Genomic DNA, 20,711 nt, shown 5'->3' on the forward strand with positions numbered 1-20,711 from the left:
TTATAAACCTCTATCATCACTTTTGATCAATTTCAAACATCCTTGCTAAACGTATTAATTTCTATAATTTCTTCACCCCTCCCCCCTCCCAAAGATCCTCTTTGCATCTTTTTATTCAAAGAATCCTAAAAGAAATATGTACTCAACTGTTTTAAATATATTGATAATAAACTTAAATCTTTTTTAACAGCAAATCAGCATATCAGAATTATTTCTGAAGGCTCGTGACACTGAAGACTGAAGTAATGGTGCTGAAAATTTAGCTTTGATCACAGGAATAAATTATATTTTAAAATATATTCAAATAGAAATCAGTTATTTTAAATAGTAAAAATATTTTACAATATTATTGCTTTCACTGTACTTCAGATCAAATAAATGCAGGCTTGGTGAGCAGAAAAGAATAACTTACAAAAAACTTTTGACCAGTAATGTATGATTACAGATAAAAATGATTTAATTAGTTTTTTGGAAAAAAATTGTTTCTAGCTGATCTGAGTAAGACGAGTATTTTGATATTTATAATATTCACTCTATATATTTTAAATGACCTTTCAGGTCCAAACACAACTTTAAAATTACAGTAATTTTAGGGCTTTACTGACTTAAACTGCACCCTCATTTTAATTCACTATGTTGAATTTATATAAACATTCCCACAAAAAGACTTTTTTTCCACTTTTTACAAAATAATCTAAATATTCACATATAACAAGTGCAAATCATGCACCAAATCACTGTGCACCATTCTAATGTGTTTTTCTGTTAGCATTTGACCAAGCATAGTGTTTTTGTGCTTGTAATGTTGGGCAGTGTTTGTACAGAAACGGTAACTGACAAAACTAAAAAAGATATCAAAAGGCAAATGAAATTTGTTGGGACACATTTTATTATGAAGACACACATTAGTTTTCCTTGTCCTGGACGGTCTTTGTTCCACGCAGTCTGCCAGTACGACGGGCAGCGATGAGACCGACCTTGCGTCCAGCGGGTGCATCCCTCCTGATTGTTGAGGGCTTGCCAATATGCTGATGGTTACCACCACCGAAGGGATGCTCAACAGGCTGAAGAAGCAAACGGCATGGGTCAGATTTAAAACCAGCATTTGGGCAACATATCAGAATCAAAACTAACCTGTGAAGCACAAAGAAGTAAAAATAAAGTTTGCTTACATTCATAGCCACACCACGGACACGAGGCCAGCAGTTCCTCTTGGCCTTGTACTTGTGGTATGCACGACCTGCCTTCAGGATGGGCTTGTCAATACGACCACCACCAGCAACAACACCTTTAATAAAAAGCAGTTTACAATAAAAACTTCAGGATTAAAATTGAATACACCAATAACCCATATGCATTTGCTATAGCAGGGATTTTGTCATTCTGTGATTTAAAGCTCATATTTAATCTTTAAACGTTTTACATCGTTTTGGTTTCTTTTAAAACAACTTAAATTTAACATTTGTGATTATTAGCTCTTGAATTTACAAACCTCTTCAAGTCTGAGAAACCCTGTGCTATAGAATACATCCACAAGCTATACATCCATGTGGTCACACAGCACATTTCAACCATTCACATTTCAAAATATGTTGTTTTAAATCTGATTTATGACCATGCAATGCAAGGAACACAGTAGGTTATTAATCAAACTTTTTGGTGTTAAATAAAACCATGTTTGCTTACCAACAACAGCTCTGTTTGCAGAAGAGACAACCTTTTTGGATCCAGATGGAAGCTTGACTCTGGATTTCTTGGTCTCGGGGTTATGGGAGATGACTGTGGCGTAGTTTCCAGATGCACGGGCGAGTTTGCCTCTATCTCCGGGCTTCTCCTCCAGACAGCAGACAATGGTACCCTCGGGCATGACGCCAACGGGGAGCACATTGCCAATGTTCAGCTGGGCTATAACAGTCCAATCACTTTGATCAGCATGTGCACATAAGACTAGATATTTGATCAATTCTCAACTTTAAATGCTTTACCTTTCTTGCCACAGTAGATGAACTGCCCAGTGTGGATGCCTTCAGCTGCAATGAACAGTTCTGTCCTCTTCTTGAAGCGGTATGGGTCACGGAACATCACCTTAGCCAGGGGAGCTCCACGGCCAGGGTCGTGAATGATGTCCTAGAGAAAAAAATCAGGAGCTTTTTTTTGTAATTTCCCTCTTTAGATGACAAGCTACCTTTCTGAGATATCATTTAATGATCAACAATTTTACCTTCACGATCCCCTTAATGTAGCCATGACGTTCAGCGAAGTCAATATGACGGAGTTTAGCAGGACCTTTTCTGTGCTTGACATGGGCTTTGAAAACGGACCCCGCACCTTTTCTCTGTCCCCTGATCACACGTCCCATTGCGGCCTGTAGAAAAGCAATTGATTAAGCAATTAATAAGACATTCAATGCTGTATTTACATAGAAGCATCATTTCATTCTGTATTAGATCTCACATGGCCACCATACACATTATAAAAGCAAGGCATACATCAGCTGTTAGCTTGCTTAGCAGAAATAAGAAAGCTATAGAGATTGGGAATAACAATAAATAATGACAAACTTTTTATTTTAACGTAACGTTAATTATTGCTTTAAAACAGTGACAGCCACTGTAGCGAACACGTAAGCGACTTACAAATAGCTAGGAGTGAATAATACTCCACACTAACGAAACGCACGATTAAACCCAATGCATAACCGCCTGGTTAACCAATTTATTAAGCTCGTTTAGTTGAAACAAACTCCGCCGAGTCTTTACAGAGTCACCGGCGCTCTAGGCCACAATATGACCATGGATACATCATCGCTTCAATCACAAATATCACATTCAAATTCAACACTGAGAGACCCGAAAGAGCACATATATGTCATTCGGTATTATGTCGACATTATACGGTTTGTTCTTTACGTGGATGGTGAACTTTAAACAGTGATTGCAAGCAGATTGTACAGAGAGACAGAAGATTGTTTCTCATACCTAAACTCCGTTGACGGAAAGAGGAAGTAAAAGGGAGCGATGGGGATTTTCTTCCGGAGAAATGGGCGGGAGGAGAGGGAGGTCGAGTGCCCGGATGTGTGTTCGGTCTCCGGTTCGCCCTCTAGAGGTTGAACACGGGAACTGTTTGAAATGAAAGCAACGAGCGTTTTATCTTCCACTGGTGACCCAGGGGTGTAGTTGCTCCTAATGGGTTATATTAATAAAGCATGACTGTCTTTGTGATGTATATATCGTAGTTATAATAATAACCAGCATGTGTTTTATGTAGTATACATCGTAGGGTAGTATAAAAGGAAACCATGAGGAGGCAGCAACGGGTCAATCACATGTCTGTTGCGGCGTTAGACAAAATGGATGAGATTGTTTATATAAAATTATACACTGCCAGTCAAACGTTTTTGAACAGTAATTTTTAGTTTTTCAAAGAAGTCTCTTCTGCTCACCAAGCCTGCATTTATTTAATCCAAAATACAGCAAAAGCAGTAATGCTGTGAAATAGTATTTTTACTATTTAAAATAACTGCTTTCTATTTGAATATATTTTAAAATGTCATTTATTTCTGTGATTAAAGCTACATTTACAGCATCATTATTCCAGTCTTCAGTGTCACATGATACTTCATAAATCATTCTAATATGCTGATTTGCTGTTCAAGAAACATTATTATTATTATCAATATTTAATAAGGTTGAGTACTTTTTTTCAGGATTCTTTGATGAATAGAAACATTCAAAGATCACCATTTATCTTAAATAAAAAGCTTTTGTAACATTATAAATTATACCATTCGAAAGCTTAGAGTCAGTATATATATCAATATATATATATATTATAGAATTTAATACTTTATTTAGCAAGGATACTTTAAATTGATCAAACATGATGATAAAGACATTTATAATGTTAAAAATAAATATATATTTCAGATAAATGTTGTTCTTCTGAACTTTCTGTTCATCAAAGAAACCTGAAACAAATCTACTCAACTGTTTTCAAAATAATTAAGCAAATTAGAATATTAGATTTCTGAAGGATCATGTGACTGGAGTAATGATGCTATAAATTCTGCTTTGAAATCACAGGAATAAATTACATTTTAAAATATGTTCAAATAGAAAACAGTTATTTTAAATAGTAAAAATGTTTCAACATTTTACTGTTTTTCTGTACTTTGGATCAAATAAATGCAGGCTCGGTGAGCAGAATAGACAACTTAAAAAAAAACATTACAAATCTTACTGTTCAAAAACTTTTGACTGGTAGTGCAAGTTGTGAAGCTGTGTTGGAACACTAATCAAAACAAGGGTATGGGAATTACAGAATCACCCACTCGTCTTTTAGACAACAGTAGGCATAAATCTTAGATACAGAATATATAACCAGTAATGGCAAAAACTTCAATTTGACTTTTAAAAATAAGTTGTTGCTGTACTCTGGATCAAATGAATGCAGCCTCAGTGAGCAGAAGAGAGGTCTTAAAAAACTAAATATCTTACAGTTCAGAAACTTTTGACTGGGTCTATTGGACTAAAATCGGAGTTAAATGGCTAAATCGTTGTTGTCTAAAATTATGCAATATTGTATATTGTGCTATTTTGTGTTTCATTAAATATGTAGTCTGTGAACAAAAGGCTCTCACATTCTCATTAGTGTTGTTAATTTGCTCATTACACTCTGTATGCATACGTCCATGTATGTGCAAAATTCCTGTCATTTAATAAGCCATGAACATTTCAATCACACTGCAATTTTCATCACATTTCTCATTTAATTCTGTTTATTAGCATTTTGTGGTAGAAATGACATGTTTATTTTTGTAACTGCTATCAATTCGATTAATGCAATTGCATTCAAAATAAAAGTTTGTGTTTATATAATGTGCGTGTGCTGTGTATATTTATATGTACATACATGTACACACGCACATTCAATTTAAGAAATATTTACATGAATATATGTATTCATAATTATATATGATATATTATATATAAATATATATTACATTTATTAAATATAAACATGCATGTGTGTATATTTATTCATTATATACACTACCGTTCAAAAGTTTGGGGTCAGTAAGACTTGTAGTAGTCTTTAAAGAAGTCTCTTATGCTCATCAAGGCTGCATTTATTTGATTAAAAATATAGAAAAAAAAACAGTAATATTGCAAAATGTTTTTACAATATAAATTAATGTTTTTTATTTTAACATACTTTAAAATATAATTTATTCCTGTGATGAAAAGCTGAATTTTTATCAGCTGTTACTCCAGTCTTAAGTGTCACATGATCCTTCAGAAATCATTCTAATATGCGGATTTATTATTAGAATGATCAATGTTGGATAATATCAACAGTTGTGCTGCCAAATATTTTTTGGAACCTGTGATTTTTTTTTTTTTTTTTTCAGGATTCTTTCATGAATAACAAGTTTAAGAAGTACAGTGTTTATTCAAAATATAAATATTTTATAACAATGTAAATTATTTATTATTAACTTTTAATAAACTTTTAATTATTAACTTAATACATCCTTGGTGAATAAAAGTATTAATTTCTTTAAAAAAAAGAAAAAAGAAACAATAAAAATGTACTGACCCCAAACTTTTGAACGGTAGTGTATATATATATATATATATATATATAGTATACTATGTAAACAAACTTTTTTTTGGATGCGATTAATCGATTTGACAGCACTCAAAATTTGTTACTTCATTCATGTGATAGATAAATATACACAAACAGTGTCTCTACTATTTGACATCATTTGAAAATGACCTGTTCACGGTTATATTTACCTTGATCTATATATAGAATGCATTTGAAAAACAGCAGAAATTAATGGTAAACACGTGATAAATACGTTAATAACAATCAACTGGGACATAAAAGCGTCAAACAGAAGTACAAGTAACGTCCAAAGTATTTATATATTCCTCAGTACAAAGTGTACAAAGTGTTATCAAAGCTCAAAACATTAAAAAAATACGGTTTTTTGACACAGCGTGCCCAGGGACGGCTACATCTCGCGATATTCCGGTCGCCGTGACGTCTTTCCTCCGTTCGCTGATCCAATGGCATTTAGCCCGAAGCCAACAACCACAGCATACACTGGGCTGCCATCAGCACAGCGGGCAGAATACAGAGACATCGTGAAAGAAACTTCAAATTTCGGAAGAAATTTCGCCAATACGAAGCCTGAGGGAGGATAACTTACACTTAAACATTTCCTTTTCCCTCCCCTACGGTGGTCTTGGCGCAAAAAGCCCTTGGAGAAGGACAGGACTACAAAAAGAGCAAGTGACGTCGTTATAAAAGGAGACTTGGCTGAAATCCTTTAGACAACAAAGAAACGGCTTCTCAGAAAGAAAGGAGTAATCCTCACTTATTCTCTTTAGTTATGAGTCATGTGGTCGTCGACGGTTCACACGGTCTTGATCAGCAGGTAGGCTGGGAATATGTGTTTAAATATGCGAGCTCTGTAATCGCTTTGATCGGTTGGCTTTGACACGCAGGCTACGTCTTAAAACCTAGTAAGCCGCCTATATAGACAGCATTCCTAGCGTTGCGTTACCTCAAAAATGCTGTCAAGGAAGGCAACTCGGTAGGTTTTGAGACACAGCCGCAGTTCCTCGTGTTGTAATCTTTTCTTTCATTGACGGTATATAAAGCAAGAGATATAACCGCATTCATGTTCTTATGTCCACATTTTAGAGTTTAAAGTGCATAGCTGAAATACTTAGCCGACGCCTTTTCCTGTTTACCTCTTTAGTTTAGTTTATTTTCCGCATATTGGCCGCCGGCTTCCCAGAATCAACATCGGCATTAAACTTTTTCCGTCATCGAAACACTGAACATAGTTTCTGTTAGTTCTGTAAAAGCTTGAAATGGTTCGTCTTTTTAGAAATACTGTAAAAAAGGCATGGCGTCGGACATTTGAGTCTGCGGCCTGTTGTACCATGCAGCCTTTAGATTGGCTAAGATTGAATGATTTTTACATCTAACAGGCTGATTGTTATTTTGTAAAAGTTTTATTTATTAAGCAACTTCTAGATGATTTACTGTATGACCAGTGCGAAGTGTCTTTTGGTATCATAAGCTTTAGACTTGACTAGGGCCGTAACGGCTTGCCAAACATTTGTGGCAGGCGCTTTTGAAATTTGATTAACCAATTTAATGCCTGCGGCTGCATTTGTGACCAAATGTTAGCTTAACTGTGCTAAAAGAGTTGGTGTATTCTATACAGTTGTAACTAATAAACGACCCTCTTAAGACTGTCTTAATTTCATGTCACATTTTTTTACATAGTTGATGTAAACAGTCACGTGACCAGAGGTGTTTAATCACACTGTACCTCTCCTAAAGATGATGTTCGTGATAAAGCTTTTAAAACTTTAAGAATAGATACCGTTATCGTATTTGGTACATATGAAGTTTAAGATTTAGTTAAGATTTTATTTAACCCTAATGTTGTTCTAAGCTTTTTTTTTTTTATTTGTGTGAAATTGAATTTTTTGTAACATTATACATGTCTTTATCATCACTTTTAATCAATTTAAAGCATCCTTGCTAAATAAAAGTATTAATTTCAATAATGTATTTATTAAAATATATATTATATACTGATTCCATGCTCTTGAATGGTATAGTGTATAATGTTACAAAAGCTTTTTATTTCAGGTGAAGGGTGATCTTTGGATCTTACTGTTCATCAAAGGAAAAAAAAAACTATTCTATTTTAAATATTACATATATTATTTTAAATATAACTTTTGACTGGTAGTGTAGTTGTTTAAATGTAGACAATTCCTTTACACCGCTTTCTCAAATCTTCATCAAAGAATCACTCTTGCTCAGTGCTGTTTTCTGTTGACACTGTGTGGCATGCATATATTTGTACTAAGTGGCCCACTTTGCTCTTCCTGTCTTTCAGCTTGCTGTCTTAGACTTGAACTCGGCTGATGGGCAGGGTGCTGGCTCTGGTCGTAAGTGATTTATCTCATTTAGTGCTTTTACCACATTCAGATTGAATGCCTGCAAAACATAAACAACATTCTCATAGTTTTTTATTTTTTTTTGCACAATTTTTTTTTTTTTACTTCTTTTTTTTTTGTTTGTTTATTTTATTTATTTATTTTTTTTTAGTATTGTTGAAATTTAAAATGCACATTTTTAAATGTAAGTTCATTCAAAAAATGAATGATTATTTTCTTTCAGGGCGTTACATTCCTCCTCATTTGAGAAACAAAGACGCATCAAAAAATGGTATGTTATGCTGGTTTACTTTACAAACGGTGGATTGTTTTATACAATTAAATATTTGCAGATGCATGCAAATTTGGCATATTTACAATTTGAATTATGGGTTTGGGCTTTTTGAGTTGGTGTAGATTTTATTGAATGGGCGCTTTAGAGATTTGACTCTTTCAGGGCTTGTTAGTATCACTACAAAACCTGAGCTATCGCGACCATTCAAAAAAAACTTTTTTTTATTTATTTTTTATTTATTTATTTATTTATTTATTTGATTTCAATAAATCATTTTCCATTTCAAATGACATGCACCACTTCATTTCATCACATAAGAATGATCACTAGATCTTCTATCTTAAAATCAATGCTTTATGATCAATTGTTGAGTTTTTTTCTGCACTTTGACTTCATGTTTCTTCACAGCAGGAAATGCTTATTCCTCTGGTAGACAGAGCGGTTATTCAGTGGCACCAGTACAGAGCTGTAAGTCTTGGTCAGGTTCTTCAGAAGGTGCTTTGCTTCCAAGATGCATGAAAATTTAATTCCATGCCTTCAGAGCCAGTACTTTGGGGCCAGACATTTAAAGTCAGTTCTCAGAGTGTTGAGTGAACCTCACACTTTATGAAACTGAAGGAGCCACAGAGCTTTGATGGCTTTGTTCGACTGCTCCCTGTGATTATTCGGCAGCTGCGGTTGCTTGCATTGCTCTCCTTTCTTCTCTTTTCTAATTGACTCTCTAAATGTGAACAAATAGGAAAGAGGCTTATATGCTATTGCGTGCACAAACACACACACACTCCTTTGAATGCTTTCGCCATCTTCTGACAATGTGAAACTGTTGCTCAAGTTTCTCCCAAACAGTATCCTCAGAGTTGGCACCCTGAGGGAAACCAAAGACACAGGCATAACTATCCAACTGGATGGAATGACTTTAGGACCGGTAACTATTCAAAACGACCTGATTTGCTCTTACGCTCCTCCATTGTGACGGAATGGTTACTTTTTAAGTGCCCTGTGCCTCTGCTTAGGTTCCCAGAGATATCCATCCCAGGAGCTCTCGTTTTATCACACCTACACTGGTGGCTGGCCAGACAGATGTGGTATATCTTTATGCATGTGACTCCTGCATTGTCCCTCTGTGACATCACTGCATTTTAACTAGACCCTTGGGCTGACGTTTGTGGACTTGGCTCGTGACATGTTCTAATGCTACATGTCAATAGCATGCTTAATCGTGTGGGCGTTCTTTTTTTTTTTTTAAATACTAAGTGATGCACATGTTAACATCTCTAACTACACCACAGCATAGTTTGTTCACTCCAATTAGCCCTTTATAAACTGATCTGAGCTTTGAAGTTTCACTGCTGCCACGTCAATTGTTTGGTTTTGTACTTGCCAAGAGACACCATGTCCAACTCTGATGCGTTTTTTTTTTTCCTTCAAGTTTGTTGCGAGACTGTGTAGGCGAGTATTTATTTAACTTAAGGGATTGTTTGCTGTTTACTTTGACTTTTATTGCATTTACTGCCTGCCACAAATGGTATTTTTGATGATTCCTCATCGTATGTTTGACAGTATGCTTTAGCTTTCTGATTAGCAAGTAGGTCAGCAGTGATTGTGCTTTCTCAAAGTAAGTTTGGAAAGCTAATGTTTGATTGTGTGTGGTATAAACACATCTGAGGAAGTTGGATATGCAAAGTTCTATGTGTTTTTGGCCTGTTTTTGTACGCATGAGCGCAGTCCTGGCTAATTTCTGTGTGTGTGTCACTTACAGCCTCTCCTGCGCGTACCGACAGCAGTGTAGCCACCGACGGAAATGAGGACGCAGCCAGTGTTATCAGCTGGGCTGATCGCTGTGGTAAATTCAAGCATCAGACCGTGGCATGGCTTGGCCTGCTTTTGACGGGTTTTGGACAGAAAATGATCACCCATTTGTGGTGATTTATCTGTTTAGGCTCTAGTGTTAGTAAGATTGTCTTGTCACAACCTTTTTTTTTTTTTTTTTTTTTTTTTTTTTGTTTTGTTTTGTTTTGGAGTGTGTGTGCTCTTTGTTCCTTATACTGGATCTTTCTCAGAAAGGAATAGTTGGGTGAGTCATTGGGATGACTGAACAGGTTGTTTTGTTTCATATGGTTTTGTAAACACTAGGAGTACCAGTTTTGCCCAAAGATGCCCATTGTTCTTGTCTTGATCTGCTGCTTTTTTTAAGCAGTGCCATGAACTTGTTTGTCTGGTTCACTCAACTGACTTGAGTTGTTCTATTTGTTGCTGTAGGAGCAAATTGCTTACTGGCTTTTTCACATCTGCCACTCACTCAACCATCACTGAAACCAGTCTTGACTTTGAGCTAAGTTATAAGTTAGACCCATTCCTTCAAAATCCTCATGTTCGCTATCTGTCTGTCCCTTTTTGAAAGATTCTCCAGGATGGGATGGCGGTCGTAGCAATGGTTTTGTAAATGGATACCATGACGGTCGTATGAATGGGACTGCAAACTTTGGCCGTGGACCTCCTCGTAATGACAGAGGCGGACGTGGCGGCTTTCGTGGAAACAGGAACGGTAGTTCCTTCAGCCAGCCAATGCATAATGCAGGTGAGTTTTAGAAATCTTATAAATGATAGAGGATTGTTTTGCAAGTTGTATGTTTTAATCGTCTTATATGATGAAATTGTAGGTTATGGCAGTTATGAAAACAAAGATGGAGGCTGGAACTCTGTGGTAAACAGAGATGCCTACACTAGCTTTGGTGGGCGTTCTGACAGAGGGAAGTCGGCGTTCTTCAATGATAGAGGAGCTGGCTCAAGAGGAAGGTGAGGGAGAGTTGTTTTAGATACCACTGAAATTTCTACAAATTCTCAACACCTGTTTTAGTAATAGAGCAAAATCTAATACAGTTTCACAAACAAGGCTTAGACTAAGCCAGGATTAGGTCATAGTTCAATTAGGACATTCAAGTAATTTTACTAAACATGCTGTAGGAAAAAACATTACTGGTGTGGATCTTGAGACCAAACAAAGGCACTGATATAATATAGGTTTTTTTTTTTTTTTTTTTTTTTTTTTTTTTTTTTCAATTGAAACATCTTGAACTTACATTTTAGTCAAGGACTAGGATTAAGCCTTGTCTGTGAAACTGGAGGTTGATTAACTTTGATTAACTCTTAAAGTCCTTTAAGCCTCCAGTTGGGAGGTTGAGAACCGTTTATGAGGTTACAGGTCAAGAAGGGCATTTTGATGTTTGTGTGGATTTTAGTGTTTAAGCTCAAAGTCACCTTAAAGTGTTCAGTGTGACCGGCAGCTTTGTGCACAGTGTGTGTGCACAGAAACCATATGCTTAGCATGCATGTGCAGACTTTTCAGTTTTAAATCAATTAAAAATGGATGCAAATGAGTACTCTTTTTAAAAATCCTTGATTGAATTTTGAGTAACTGGCAAAATATTGGAAGTGGCACATTCCATGGATGAGAATTCATAAAACACATTATTAGACCTTTCCAAGGTTGCAGATATTAAACCCAATTTGATGTCCAGATATTCAAGAAATTTTAGTAGCTGTAGCATTTCTGTTGTGACTTTCCACGTTATACAGTAAATTCTGTTAAATTACAGGCCTCTATAATTATCTGATTACTCAATTAATTGTCAGAATAATCAACTGACTACTCAATTACCAAAATAATCATTAGTGACAGCCTTAAAATGATGCCAAAATTGTGTGGTTTGTTGAGGTGATATGCACTACTATTAAATTCATATTCCTATTTAAAAATATGGTGATTAAAGGGGTCATCGAATGCAAAATCCACTTTTACATGTTGTTTTGGCAGTGTGTGTGCACAAACACCCTATAAAGACAAACTTTAAAAAAAAAAAACAAAAAAACAAAAAAACAAAATCACTTTCTCATATTAGGCTGTTCTGAGACTCTTGCCAGAATGACGTAGTTCTGCACAGGTCCCACCTGCAATAGTTGATTGACATTGGCGTTTTACCTTAGTAAACTCCCGCCCTGAGTGAGCGGTGAACAGTCCGACCGACCATTGTTTCGATGCCTGAGTAGGTGTAGACAGGAATGTCTCCTAAGCAGTTGACGTGTTTTGTTGTTGGAGGATAACAATAATGAACATAGCCGCTGAAGACTCAGTGGATTACTTTAGTTTTTGAAGGGAATGCACCCACCGATCTACCTAAATGTGTCTAGATGTTCGCGCAAATCATTCGAGATCCAGCTTCACCTACAGAAGAACTGATTATAAGGTTGTTTTTTTTTTTTTTTTAATGAATCTTTGCAAACCGCCTTTCATAATAACGTGGTAGTTAGCAAGTTTCATGCCTAAAGATTACAGGCTCAGATCGGCTCGTCACCACACGGAAGAGAGGGGACGGGGTGAGCAGAGCTCATTAGCATTTAAAGAGACTTGCACCTAAATGGCTTGCTGTGAACAGAGCTGATTTTGACAAGGTAGAAAGGGTGTTGTTTTGCACTACCATTGAGAAATTTTAACCAACGTATGTTACAGACTTTTCGTTAAGACTCTACAGAATCATATCAACTTGTAGAAAATGGGCATCCGATGACCCCTTTAAATAAGCCTGCAGTGTGAAGTAACAGATCATGTAAAAAAAATTGAGTATTCATGGTGTTGTGCTGCAGAGTTTTTAATTAAAAAAATGTTTCTTGGCAGGTACGAGCGTGGAGGCTTTGGAGGAGGAACAGGAGGGAACAGTCGTTGGGTTGAAGAATCCAGAGATGAAGAGGACTGGTCAAAGCCACTGCCCCCCAACGAGCGTCTGGAACAGTAAGTGGCCCATTGCTAATCGCACTGTCTCCTCAGTCCATCTGTCTCTGAGATTAAGTCATTGTTTTCTCCTTTGTCTCCCCCTCCAAACAACAGTGAGCTGTTCTCTGGGAGCAACACGGGAATTAACTTTGAGAAGTATGATGACATTCCTGTGGAGGCCACTGGAACAAACAGTCCTGGACATATTGAGAGTGTAAGCCTAATAATCATAGTGCCTTGTAAAATCAAGTGGAGAAACGGTGCTAAAGAAACAGGTGGATTATGGTTTCTGTTTGTCTTTTCAGTTCCATGATGTGGACATGGGCGAGATCATTATGGGCAACATTACTTTGAGCCGCTACACACGGCCTACTCCTGTTCAAAAGTATGCAATCCCCATCATCAAGGCCAAGAGGGACCTGATGGCCTGTGCTCAAACAGGTGGGTCTTTAGACAGTGGACCGCCAGTTGAACTGTAATGGCAAACTGTATTTGCAGTTATGTGATGATAAAGTAAAACTAAGCAGCTAGGGCAATACTTTTGCACAGTTTGGCAATGCCAGTAGCTTTAGCACAGACTGCTGATGCTGTGCTTTATGTTGTGGGTCATTTACATAATGTAAACATTGATCCACTGATTAAGTAAATGCTTTAAGTAAAATGAGTAGTTGTGAGCCCAAGTTAATGCCATTGAATGTATTTTAAGAGTTTAACAACAGTTCCTTGAACACATTCCAAATGTACTCTTTTACGTATGGGTTAGATGACCACTTCCTGTCTCAGCAGACAGGGCTTGGCCAAAATAAACCGCATTGACTAGTTTGAATGTGCACAGTCTGGATTTGGCTGTCCCATGAGGATGGAACTGCAGTCTGCAGCTGTATGAGCAATGGAGAGCAATTTGAGAATGTGCTTCATCATACGTGTGTGTGCTTTATTCTCTCAGGCTCGGGGAAGACTGCAGCCTTCCTGCTTCCTGTGCTTAGTCAGATCTACACTGATGGACCTGGAGAGGCACTGCAGGCCACCAAAGCCAGCGCCCAGGTTACTATACATCTCTTTATTGGCGAGAAGTTTTGCATAGAGACTTGCTTCTGTCATGAAAGCATTTTTTGGTCTTTCTCAAGCAGGAGAATGGGAAGTACGTCAGACGTAAGCAGTATCCCATCTCTCTGGTTCTGGCTCCAACCAGAGAACTTGCTCTTCAGATTTATGATGAGGCCAGAAAGGTATGTCTCTGGTAAACCAATTTTGGTTTGGCAAAAGTTAGTTTAATTCAAGCTTGTCTCAACTAATTTTGTTGTCGTTTCCTGCAGTTTTCTTACCGCTCCAGAGTGCGCCCGTGTGTGGTGTACGGAGGCGCAGATATTGGCCAGCAGATCCGTGATCTGGAAAGAGGCTGTCATCTGCTAGTGGCCACACCAGGTCGTCTGGTAGACATGATGGAGCGGGGCAAGATTGGCCTAGACTACTGCAAGTAAGTGAAGCTAGTAGCAGAAAGACTGGTTTTCTTTGACCTCAAATACATCTTTGTTCAGAAAAATCACTTTATATATTCTGTGTAGATACCTGGTGTTGGATGAGGCAGATAGAATGCTCGACATGGGTTTTGAACCCCAGATCAGACGTATCGTGGAGCAGGACACCATGCCTCCGAAAGGCGCTCGCCAGACCATGATGTTCAGCGCCACCTTCCCAAAAGAGATTCAGGTATGCATACATTAGGCTAACCAGCAAGACGCATTGTAAACTTTAAATAAAATTTTTGATTGCAATAAACACTTCGCATCTGCACCTTTATATTTTAAGATTCTGGCCCGTGACTTTCTGGAGGAGTACATCTTCCTGGCTGTGGGCCGTGTGGGCTCCACCTCAGAGAATATCACCCAGAAGGTGGTCTGGGTGGAAGAGAATGACAAGCGCTCCTTCCTACTTGACCTGCTTAATGCAACAGGTAAAATGCAGTCCATGTCTTGGCAGTGTGTGGATTATTTTTGACCTACAACGATAATCCATTCACTACTTGTCCACCCATTGCAAAATGTCAGTGACTTCTCTTATAAAACAATTTTTTTTTTTCGTGGTAAACTAGTTAAATCCAAAAGTATTGTTTAGTGTAAAACTTGTTGAACATTTGCAGATAGGCTGTGTGTTCACTAAGTGATTAGCCATCTCTTTAAAAAGCTGTTTAGTTCAGCATAGTGAAGCCTCTCCTCCATTGACATCCATTTAAAAAAAAAAAAAAAAAAATCAGCCTCTGGTCTCCTTTCCCCACGTGCTTACAGACTGGAAGCGTTAGCATTAGCCGTTACGCTTTTTCGACTAACGGTTCCAGGCTTGCCTTCTAGTGGTTTTGGTTGTACCAGTCTGCCACTTTCCAAAAATGGAAGAGAGGGGTGGAGTCAGAAGAGATCATTAGCATTTAAAGAAACATGCACCGAAATGGGTCGCTGTGAACAGCTGTTTTTTGACAAGGTAACAAGGGTGTTGTTTTACATGACCATTGAGGAATTTTAACCAAAGTATTTTGCAGACAATTCATGAAGACCCTAAAGAATCTTACCAACTTACCAAATTAGCATTCGATGTTCCCTTTAAATAACATATTTTTCTTTAAGATAAAGACTGTACTTGTGCTGGTAAACATGGAAAAACAGTGATTGTCTTCTTGGTGAAGCTTTCATGTAATATCCATAGCAACGCAGCACTGAGACACCCATGCTTTTAGATAAGTCTCGTCGGTCAGTGTTACCATGCCAACATTATCTAAGCAAAGACTGTAGCAGAAGGCTGCTGTTCAGTAGCTTCAGGGAGGGAATGAAGTCACGTAGTGGGACATTATAATGGCAGTGTGCTCTACAGTTTCATGCAATCATGCCAAAACATGACTACAGTGAAGAAGCAAGCTGTGCTTAATATTGCATTGAATCCAGATAATTAAGCTTACAAATGCACAAGATGCTTTTATCCAAATTGACTTCTTTTCTTTGTAGGCAAGGATTCTCTCACACTAGTGTTTGTGGAGACTAAGAAGGGTGCAGATGCTCTTGAGGACTTTCTCTACCGCGAGGGCTATGCCTGCACCAGTATCCATGGCGACCGCTCTCAGCGCGACCGTGAAGAAGCGCTCCACCAGTTCCGTTCTGGCCGCTGCCCTATCATGGTTGCAACTGCTGTGAGTAGAGTCTGCGAGTTCACTGGAAGCCTGTGGTTTTCCTTGTGCTTGCTTAACTGATTATGTTTTTGTCTTGATAGGTGGCTGCACGTGGCCTTGACATCTCTAACGTAAAACACGTGATCAACTTTGACTTGCCGAGTGACATTGAGGAATACGTCCACCGCATTGGTCGTACAGGCCGTGTGGGAAACCTTGGTAAGTTTTGGTAAGTAATGTATTTTTCGCTTTTTCCAGGACCACTGGTTTGAATTATTGATTTTCTCTCCAGGACTGGCCACATCCTTCTACAATGATAAGAACAGCAACATCACTAAAGATCTGCTGGACATCTTGGTGGAAGCCAAACAGGAGGTGCCTTCCTGGCTTGAGAACCTAGCCTACGAGCACCAACACAAGAGCACCAACCGAGGACGCCCCAAGAGGTACGGAAACATGCAAGCTCTCCAGATCTCCCCAGTGGGTTTGTGTTTTTTCCAGGTTCATGACATTACTTTTTGTCTGCAGGTTCTCTGGTGGCTTTGGGGCCAGGGATTACCGCCAGATGGCTGGGGGCGGTAACGCTTTCGGCAACCGTGGTGCTCGCAACACTGGAGGCCATGGAGGAAACAGAGGTTTTGGAGGCAATAAGGGTTAGTTTAACTTGATTTTCCACTTTTATAACGTTCAATTAGTTAACATTAATTTAACATGTAACCTAGGTGAATAAACTAACAATAAACAATATTTTTACTAGGGCTGCAACGATTCCTCGACTCTATTTGAGTATTTGTGGGTTTTTTTGGGGGGTTTTTTTGTTTAAATGCTCGATTGCGTTTTGCTCATGTTGAGTAATCAAACCGGAATACCGGAAGTGGTGATTTCCACATATTAAACCCATTTAAAAAGCCTAATAAAGCATAATGCTATTAAGAATTCACAATATGCACTGCATTTACTGCACAGAGCCGTAGTTCACTGACAAGCTACGCAATATCGTGTTCATCGGATATGTATCGCCTCGATACTCGATATTGCGTAGCTTGTCAGTGAACTACAGCTCTGTGTAGTAAATGCCGCTCCATTGGCGCCCTCTGCAGGCATTTGTTATAATGCGTAATGTACATTAGCTCTATTTTTTTTTTTTTTTTTAAAACATGATGCATTTTAACAGTTTTGTTCAATAAAACCATATGATTACTTGCTTTTGATACTTTATTTAAACTAATTATTATTATTATTGCCTCATTGCTATTATATGTGTATTTTAAGTCATTTTAAAGGTTATTCACTTAGGCCTATTTTTATTACTTGATTAATTGTCAGAATAATCGACCGATTACTTGATCACCAAAATAATTGTTAGTGACAGCCTTAATTTCTACACTGTACATTCAGAAGAAAGCAGTCCTGAATTCATTGTCTGTTCTAGGTGGCTTTGGGAGTTTCGGCAGTGACAGCTACGGGGGCAACTATGGAAACTATGGTGGCAACTACGCCCAGGTGGACTGGTGGGGCAACTAAATACACGTTTGCCAAACTAGCTGAACGGAAACCACATGTTATCATAGCCAGACTCTACCCCCCCGTGTAGCTTTATGAACTCGGTACATTACACGCTGTGATTCTCTGCCCACATTCTAAAGGGAGCTGATCTGTGGCGAAACCGGAGCAGAATAACCAGGATGCCCACTTGTGTATTTGATCTATTACAGCACCTAGGTTTCTGACTTTTTCTTTGTTTAAAAAAAACAAGAGGATCATTTGTATGTGAATGTACTGTGCCTTTTTGAATATAGACAGGAATTTAGTTTTGTTAATTTCATCGAGTGAACTTGGCCAAGAGCTTAATTTAATTTTATTTTTTGGGTTCTGTATTTTTTTGCTGTAAAGGCATTTGAAAAGCTTGTACTTAATCAAACCTTGGCAAATACTGGGATAACGTGACTCTGAGAGTCGCTGTTCCATTTGAACTTCAAATTATCACCGATATCATGAAGCCAACAATACAAGCCACAAAGTAAAACGCACGACGGGCGCTTTGCAGAAAACCGCTCTGTGAAGCGTCTGTGTCACAAGGGACAAATCGGTCTGACTGAGTTTTTGTTTTGCTCACTCTATCCTGGAGAGACACCTCTTTAGGAATATGGTTGTCTTGAAAAGGCCATTCCAGTTGTGATATTCATGACGAAATATTGGAAACACTCAGTGTTTGAAAATTCAAAATGCTGGAACTTCTTACTCCACTTGTTTTAATTGACTTGACAGTGTTATGGCAGCTAGTAAGAACCACATGCTAGCCACTCTAAGTGGGCAGCATTTTTTGTTAACTACTACTTTTCTTTGTCGAAATAACATTTTAGAGAAGCAGTCGCGATTTATTGAAAAACTCTGAGGTTTTTTGATAAAGTGTTTCTTTACAAATGTCAGCAAAACAAAAAATGCCTGCCATCCGGAAAGTGAAGTTCAAATGGCTACAAATGGACCACAGAACCAAAGCGGCCGTGCCTTAGCCACATGACCGCTTTGGTCACATACGCATGCTAGTGTTTTGTTTTTTGGTCAAGGAGAGAAGACGAATGAATTGTTGCAGGCTTTCTTTTAATACAGACGTCCTCTCTTTTCAAGCTGCGCAGCAGGCATGGCTCCCTTTTTCGTAGGTAGAGGCGGCGCGAGAGTTCATTTTGAGGCAGTGGCGGATCCGAACCGGGAGTTTGTTTTGCGTTGGGCCTGACGCGAGTGCAGTTAGACGGGCCACCATTTTAGCTTGTGTATCGAGTCCGTCGGCGGACGCCAGGTATACGAATGCTGTCAGCTCCTGAAATTCATCTGGTTAGATGTGAACCAAACCACTGGCCGACGAGCCAGTTTTTGCTGCTTCTTTTCTCGAAAGGGACTGAAGCGCTCGAGTGGAGGAGAAATAAGGCATTTATCGCAAGTGCAATACATTTTCTTCTCAAGTGAGTTGTGCCTTGATTTTCTTTTCTTGTTTTTTAAATGATGAATTCAAGCAGATGCACTGACAGTATTGAGAACTTCAAGTTGAATGGTGCTACTTTAGTTAGGTCTAGGCCCGTGTACGTTGTGCCCATCGAGTTTTACAAAGTTCTTTTATTGCACATTTCGAGTTTTATATATATATAGAGATAGATATACGTGTCTTGAGTGCATGTCCTCAAGCTTCCAAATATTGTGTCAGGAGATCGGAGATACGCAGCTTGTTTACAAAAAGGGGAAGGGTTCTCACTATTTACCAGGATTTATTTGGGACCAGGGCGATCAGCAGTGGGGAATTTAGCTATTTGCACACAGATTTCTAGATTCTACTTTTGCTGCTAGTTTTGTGTAATTTATTAAGCATTTTTTGAGAAATATTTATTTTTATAAGCCTCAAAGTGATTCTTTGAAAGTTTCAAGAAACTTGACCAAAAGACAATACCTGAACACTGGCACTTGAATGTTGAATGTCACCTGTATGCGTGGAAAAATTTCTGTATTTCGGGGTAGCGTGAGCTTTTTAATGTTTCAGACGTAATGGACTCGGTCAGTTTCCACAGCTGTTAAAGGCCTAACGGCAACACGTTGCTATGGAATTACCAATTGGCTCTCAAAATTGGAAAAATCGAGGGGGGGGGGAATAAAACACATGCCAAGGTTTGGATTCAAAAGTCGTTTAAAAAAAAATGTTGAGGAAAAAAAAAAAAAAAAACTGATGTATCAGTGCAAAAAAAGTGTCCAGATTTCTCCAAATGTGTGCTTTTTTCTGTCCTACAGATTGGCATTTGTTCTGTTGAAGTTTTGTTTCTGTCAATGTCTGGCACATGGCAACCTTGAACATGTGGTTGATCTCTATTGTATTTACATACATGGCAACTCTGGTATTAGTCCACTCAGGAGAAGCTGCAAGTATCCACACTAGCAATAAGTCTTAACGTGCATTAGAAACACTGAAATCACATCCCCTGCCCTCCATTCAGATGGAAACGGGTGAAATAGTCAGCTCCCTGAGAGGACACACCAGAGCTCCTTAGATTTAGTATTTGCTTTATGTCGTAGCTTCTAGGCTTTGCACTGCATGAGACAACTCGGCTGTGCATTTATTGTATGATTTTACCAAAATAAAAGTTTCTGATGCAAATTCCTTACAATCAAGCATGGTTTCTTAACTGTTTGATGTAGCAGAAATTCGGGTCAAACATTTGTAACGGCTGTTCTTAATGTAACCTAAACCCAGTGGAGTTGTTTGACGTTTAGTTGATGCCAGTTTGTTTACAAAATAGAAACTCTTTCTTTACTTAGTGTCCCTTGTCTTATTTCCTTTGCTTACAGTGGGTGACGCTGCATTTGCTGGTACACTTAAGATCATGACACTATTTGACCCTGGACCACAAAACCATTCAGTATCACTTATGGGTCAAGATGGTGTATTTTTCTTTTATGCCAAAGATCATTAGGCTATAAGATCATGTTCCATGAAGGTATTTTGTAAAATTCCTACCGTGAAAAATCAAAATGTTT

General features: G+C 38.1%; 2 protein-coding genes across 16 annotated transcripts; one reads left to right on the forward strand and one right to left on the reverse strand.

Annotated features, from left to right (window-relative positions):
• Positions 1 to 866: 866 nt before the first annotated feature.
• rpl8 (ribosomal protein L8) lies at positions 867 to 3,103 on the reverse strand. Its single transcript, XM_051118259.1, has 6 exons — positions 2,979 to 3,103; positions 2,222 to 2,365; positions 1,986 to 2,127; positions 1,687 to 1,905; positions 1,173 to 1,288; positions 867 to 1,064 (listed from the first exon to the last, which is right to left on the reverse strand). Exons 2-6 carry the CDS (start codon positions 2,357 to 2,359, stop codon positions 906 to 908), a joined length of 774 nt encoding a protein of 257 aa, XP_050974216.1. The 5' UTR covers positions 2,360 to 2,365; positions 2,979 to 3,103; the 3' UTR covers positions 867 to 905.
• Positions 3,104 to 6,067: 2,964 nt separating this feature from the next.
• Positions 6,068 to 20,487, forward strand: ddx3xa (DEAD-box helicase 3 X-linked a). Of its 15 annotated transcripts, none has more exons than XM_051118667.1 (22): positions 6,068 to 6,448; positions 7,937 to 7,988; positions 8,221 to 8,268; positions 8,680 to 8,739; positions 9,104 to 9,196; positions 9,285 to 9,356; positions 10,031 to 10,114; positions 10,673 to 10,849; positions 10,932 to 11,067; positions 12,944 to 13,057; positions 13,154 to 13,253; positions 13,345 to 13,480; positions 13,986 to 14,083; positions 14,167 to 14,268; positions 14,356 to 14,516; positions 14,605 to 14,749; positions 14,849 to 14,993; positions 16,033 to 16,214; positions 16,295 to 16,412; positions 16,486 to 16,639; positions 16,722 to 16,846; positions 17,626 to 20,487. In XM_051118667.1, exons 1-22 carry the CDS (start codon positions 6,404 to 6,406, stop codon positions 17,715 to 17,717), a joined length of 2,439 nt encoding a protein of 812 aa, XP_050974624.1. In that variant the 5' UTR covers positions 6,068 to 6,403; the 3' UTR covers positions 17,718 to 20,487. The 15 variants fall into 15 exon arrangements, with proteins under 15 accessions (XP_050974624.1, XP_050974625.1, XP_050974626.1 ...); XM_051118668.1 differs by having other exon boundaries at positions 14,170 to 14,268; XM_051118669.1 differs by having other exon boundaries at positions 8,683 to 8,739.
• Positions 20,488 to 20,711: the final 224 nt, after the last annotated feature.

Source organism: Labeo rohita, chromosome 9, assembly GCF_022985175.1.
Source record: "Labeo rohita strain BAU-BD-2019 chromosome 9, IGBB_LRoh.1.0, whole genome shotgun sequence".
Taxonomy (NCBI): Eukaryota; Metazoa; Chordata; class Actinopteri; order Cypriniformes; family Cyprinidae; genus Labeo; species Labeo rohita.

Excerpts from the sequence above, each read along its gene's own strand:
- rpl8 (XM_051118259.1), bottom strand. The coding sequence starts at position 2,359 with ATGGGACGTGTGATCAGGGGACAGAGAAAAGGTGCGGGGTCCGTTTTC. Across the intron at positions 1,906-1,985 it reads CATCTACTGTGGCAAGAAAG|CCCAGCTGAACATTGGCAAT; the intron begins GTAAAGCATTTA and ends GGACTGTTATAG. Across the intron at positions 1,065-1,172 it reads TCCGTGGTGTGGCTATGAAT|CCTGTTGAGCATCCCTTCGG; the intron begins GTAAGCAAACTT and ends TTGCTTCTTCAG.
- ddx3xa (XM_051118667.1), top strand. The coding sequence starts at position 6,404 with ATGAGTCATGTGGTCGTCGACGGTTCACACGGTCTTGATCAGCAG. Across the intron at positions 9,357-10,030 it reads TGGCTGGCCAGACAGATGTG|CCTCTCCTGCGCGTACCGAC; the intron begins GTATATCTTTAT and ends TGTCACTTACAG. Across the intron at positions 16,847-17,625 it reads AGGTTTTGGAGGCAATAAGG|GTGGCTTTGGGAGTTTCGGC; the intron begins GTTAGTTTAACT and ends TGTCTGTTCTAG.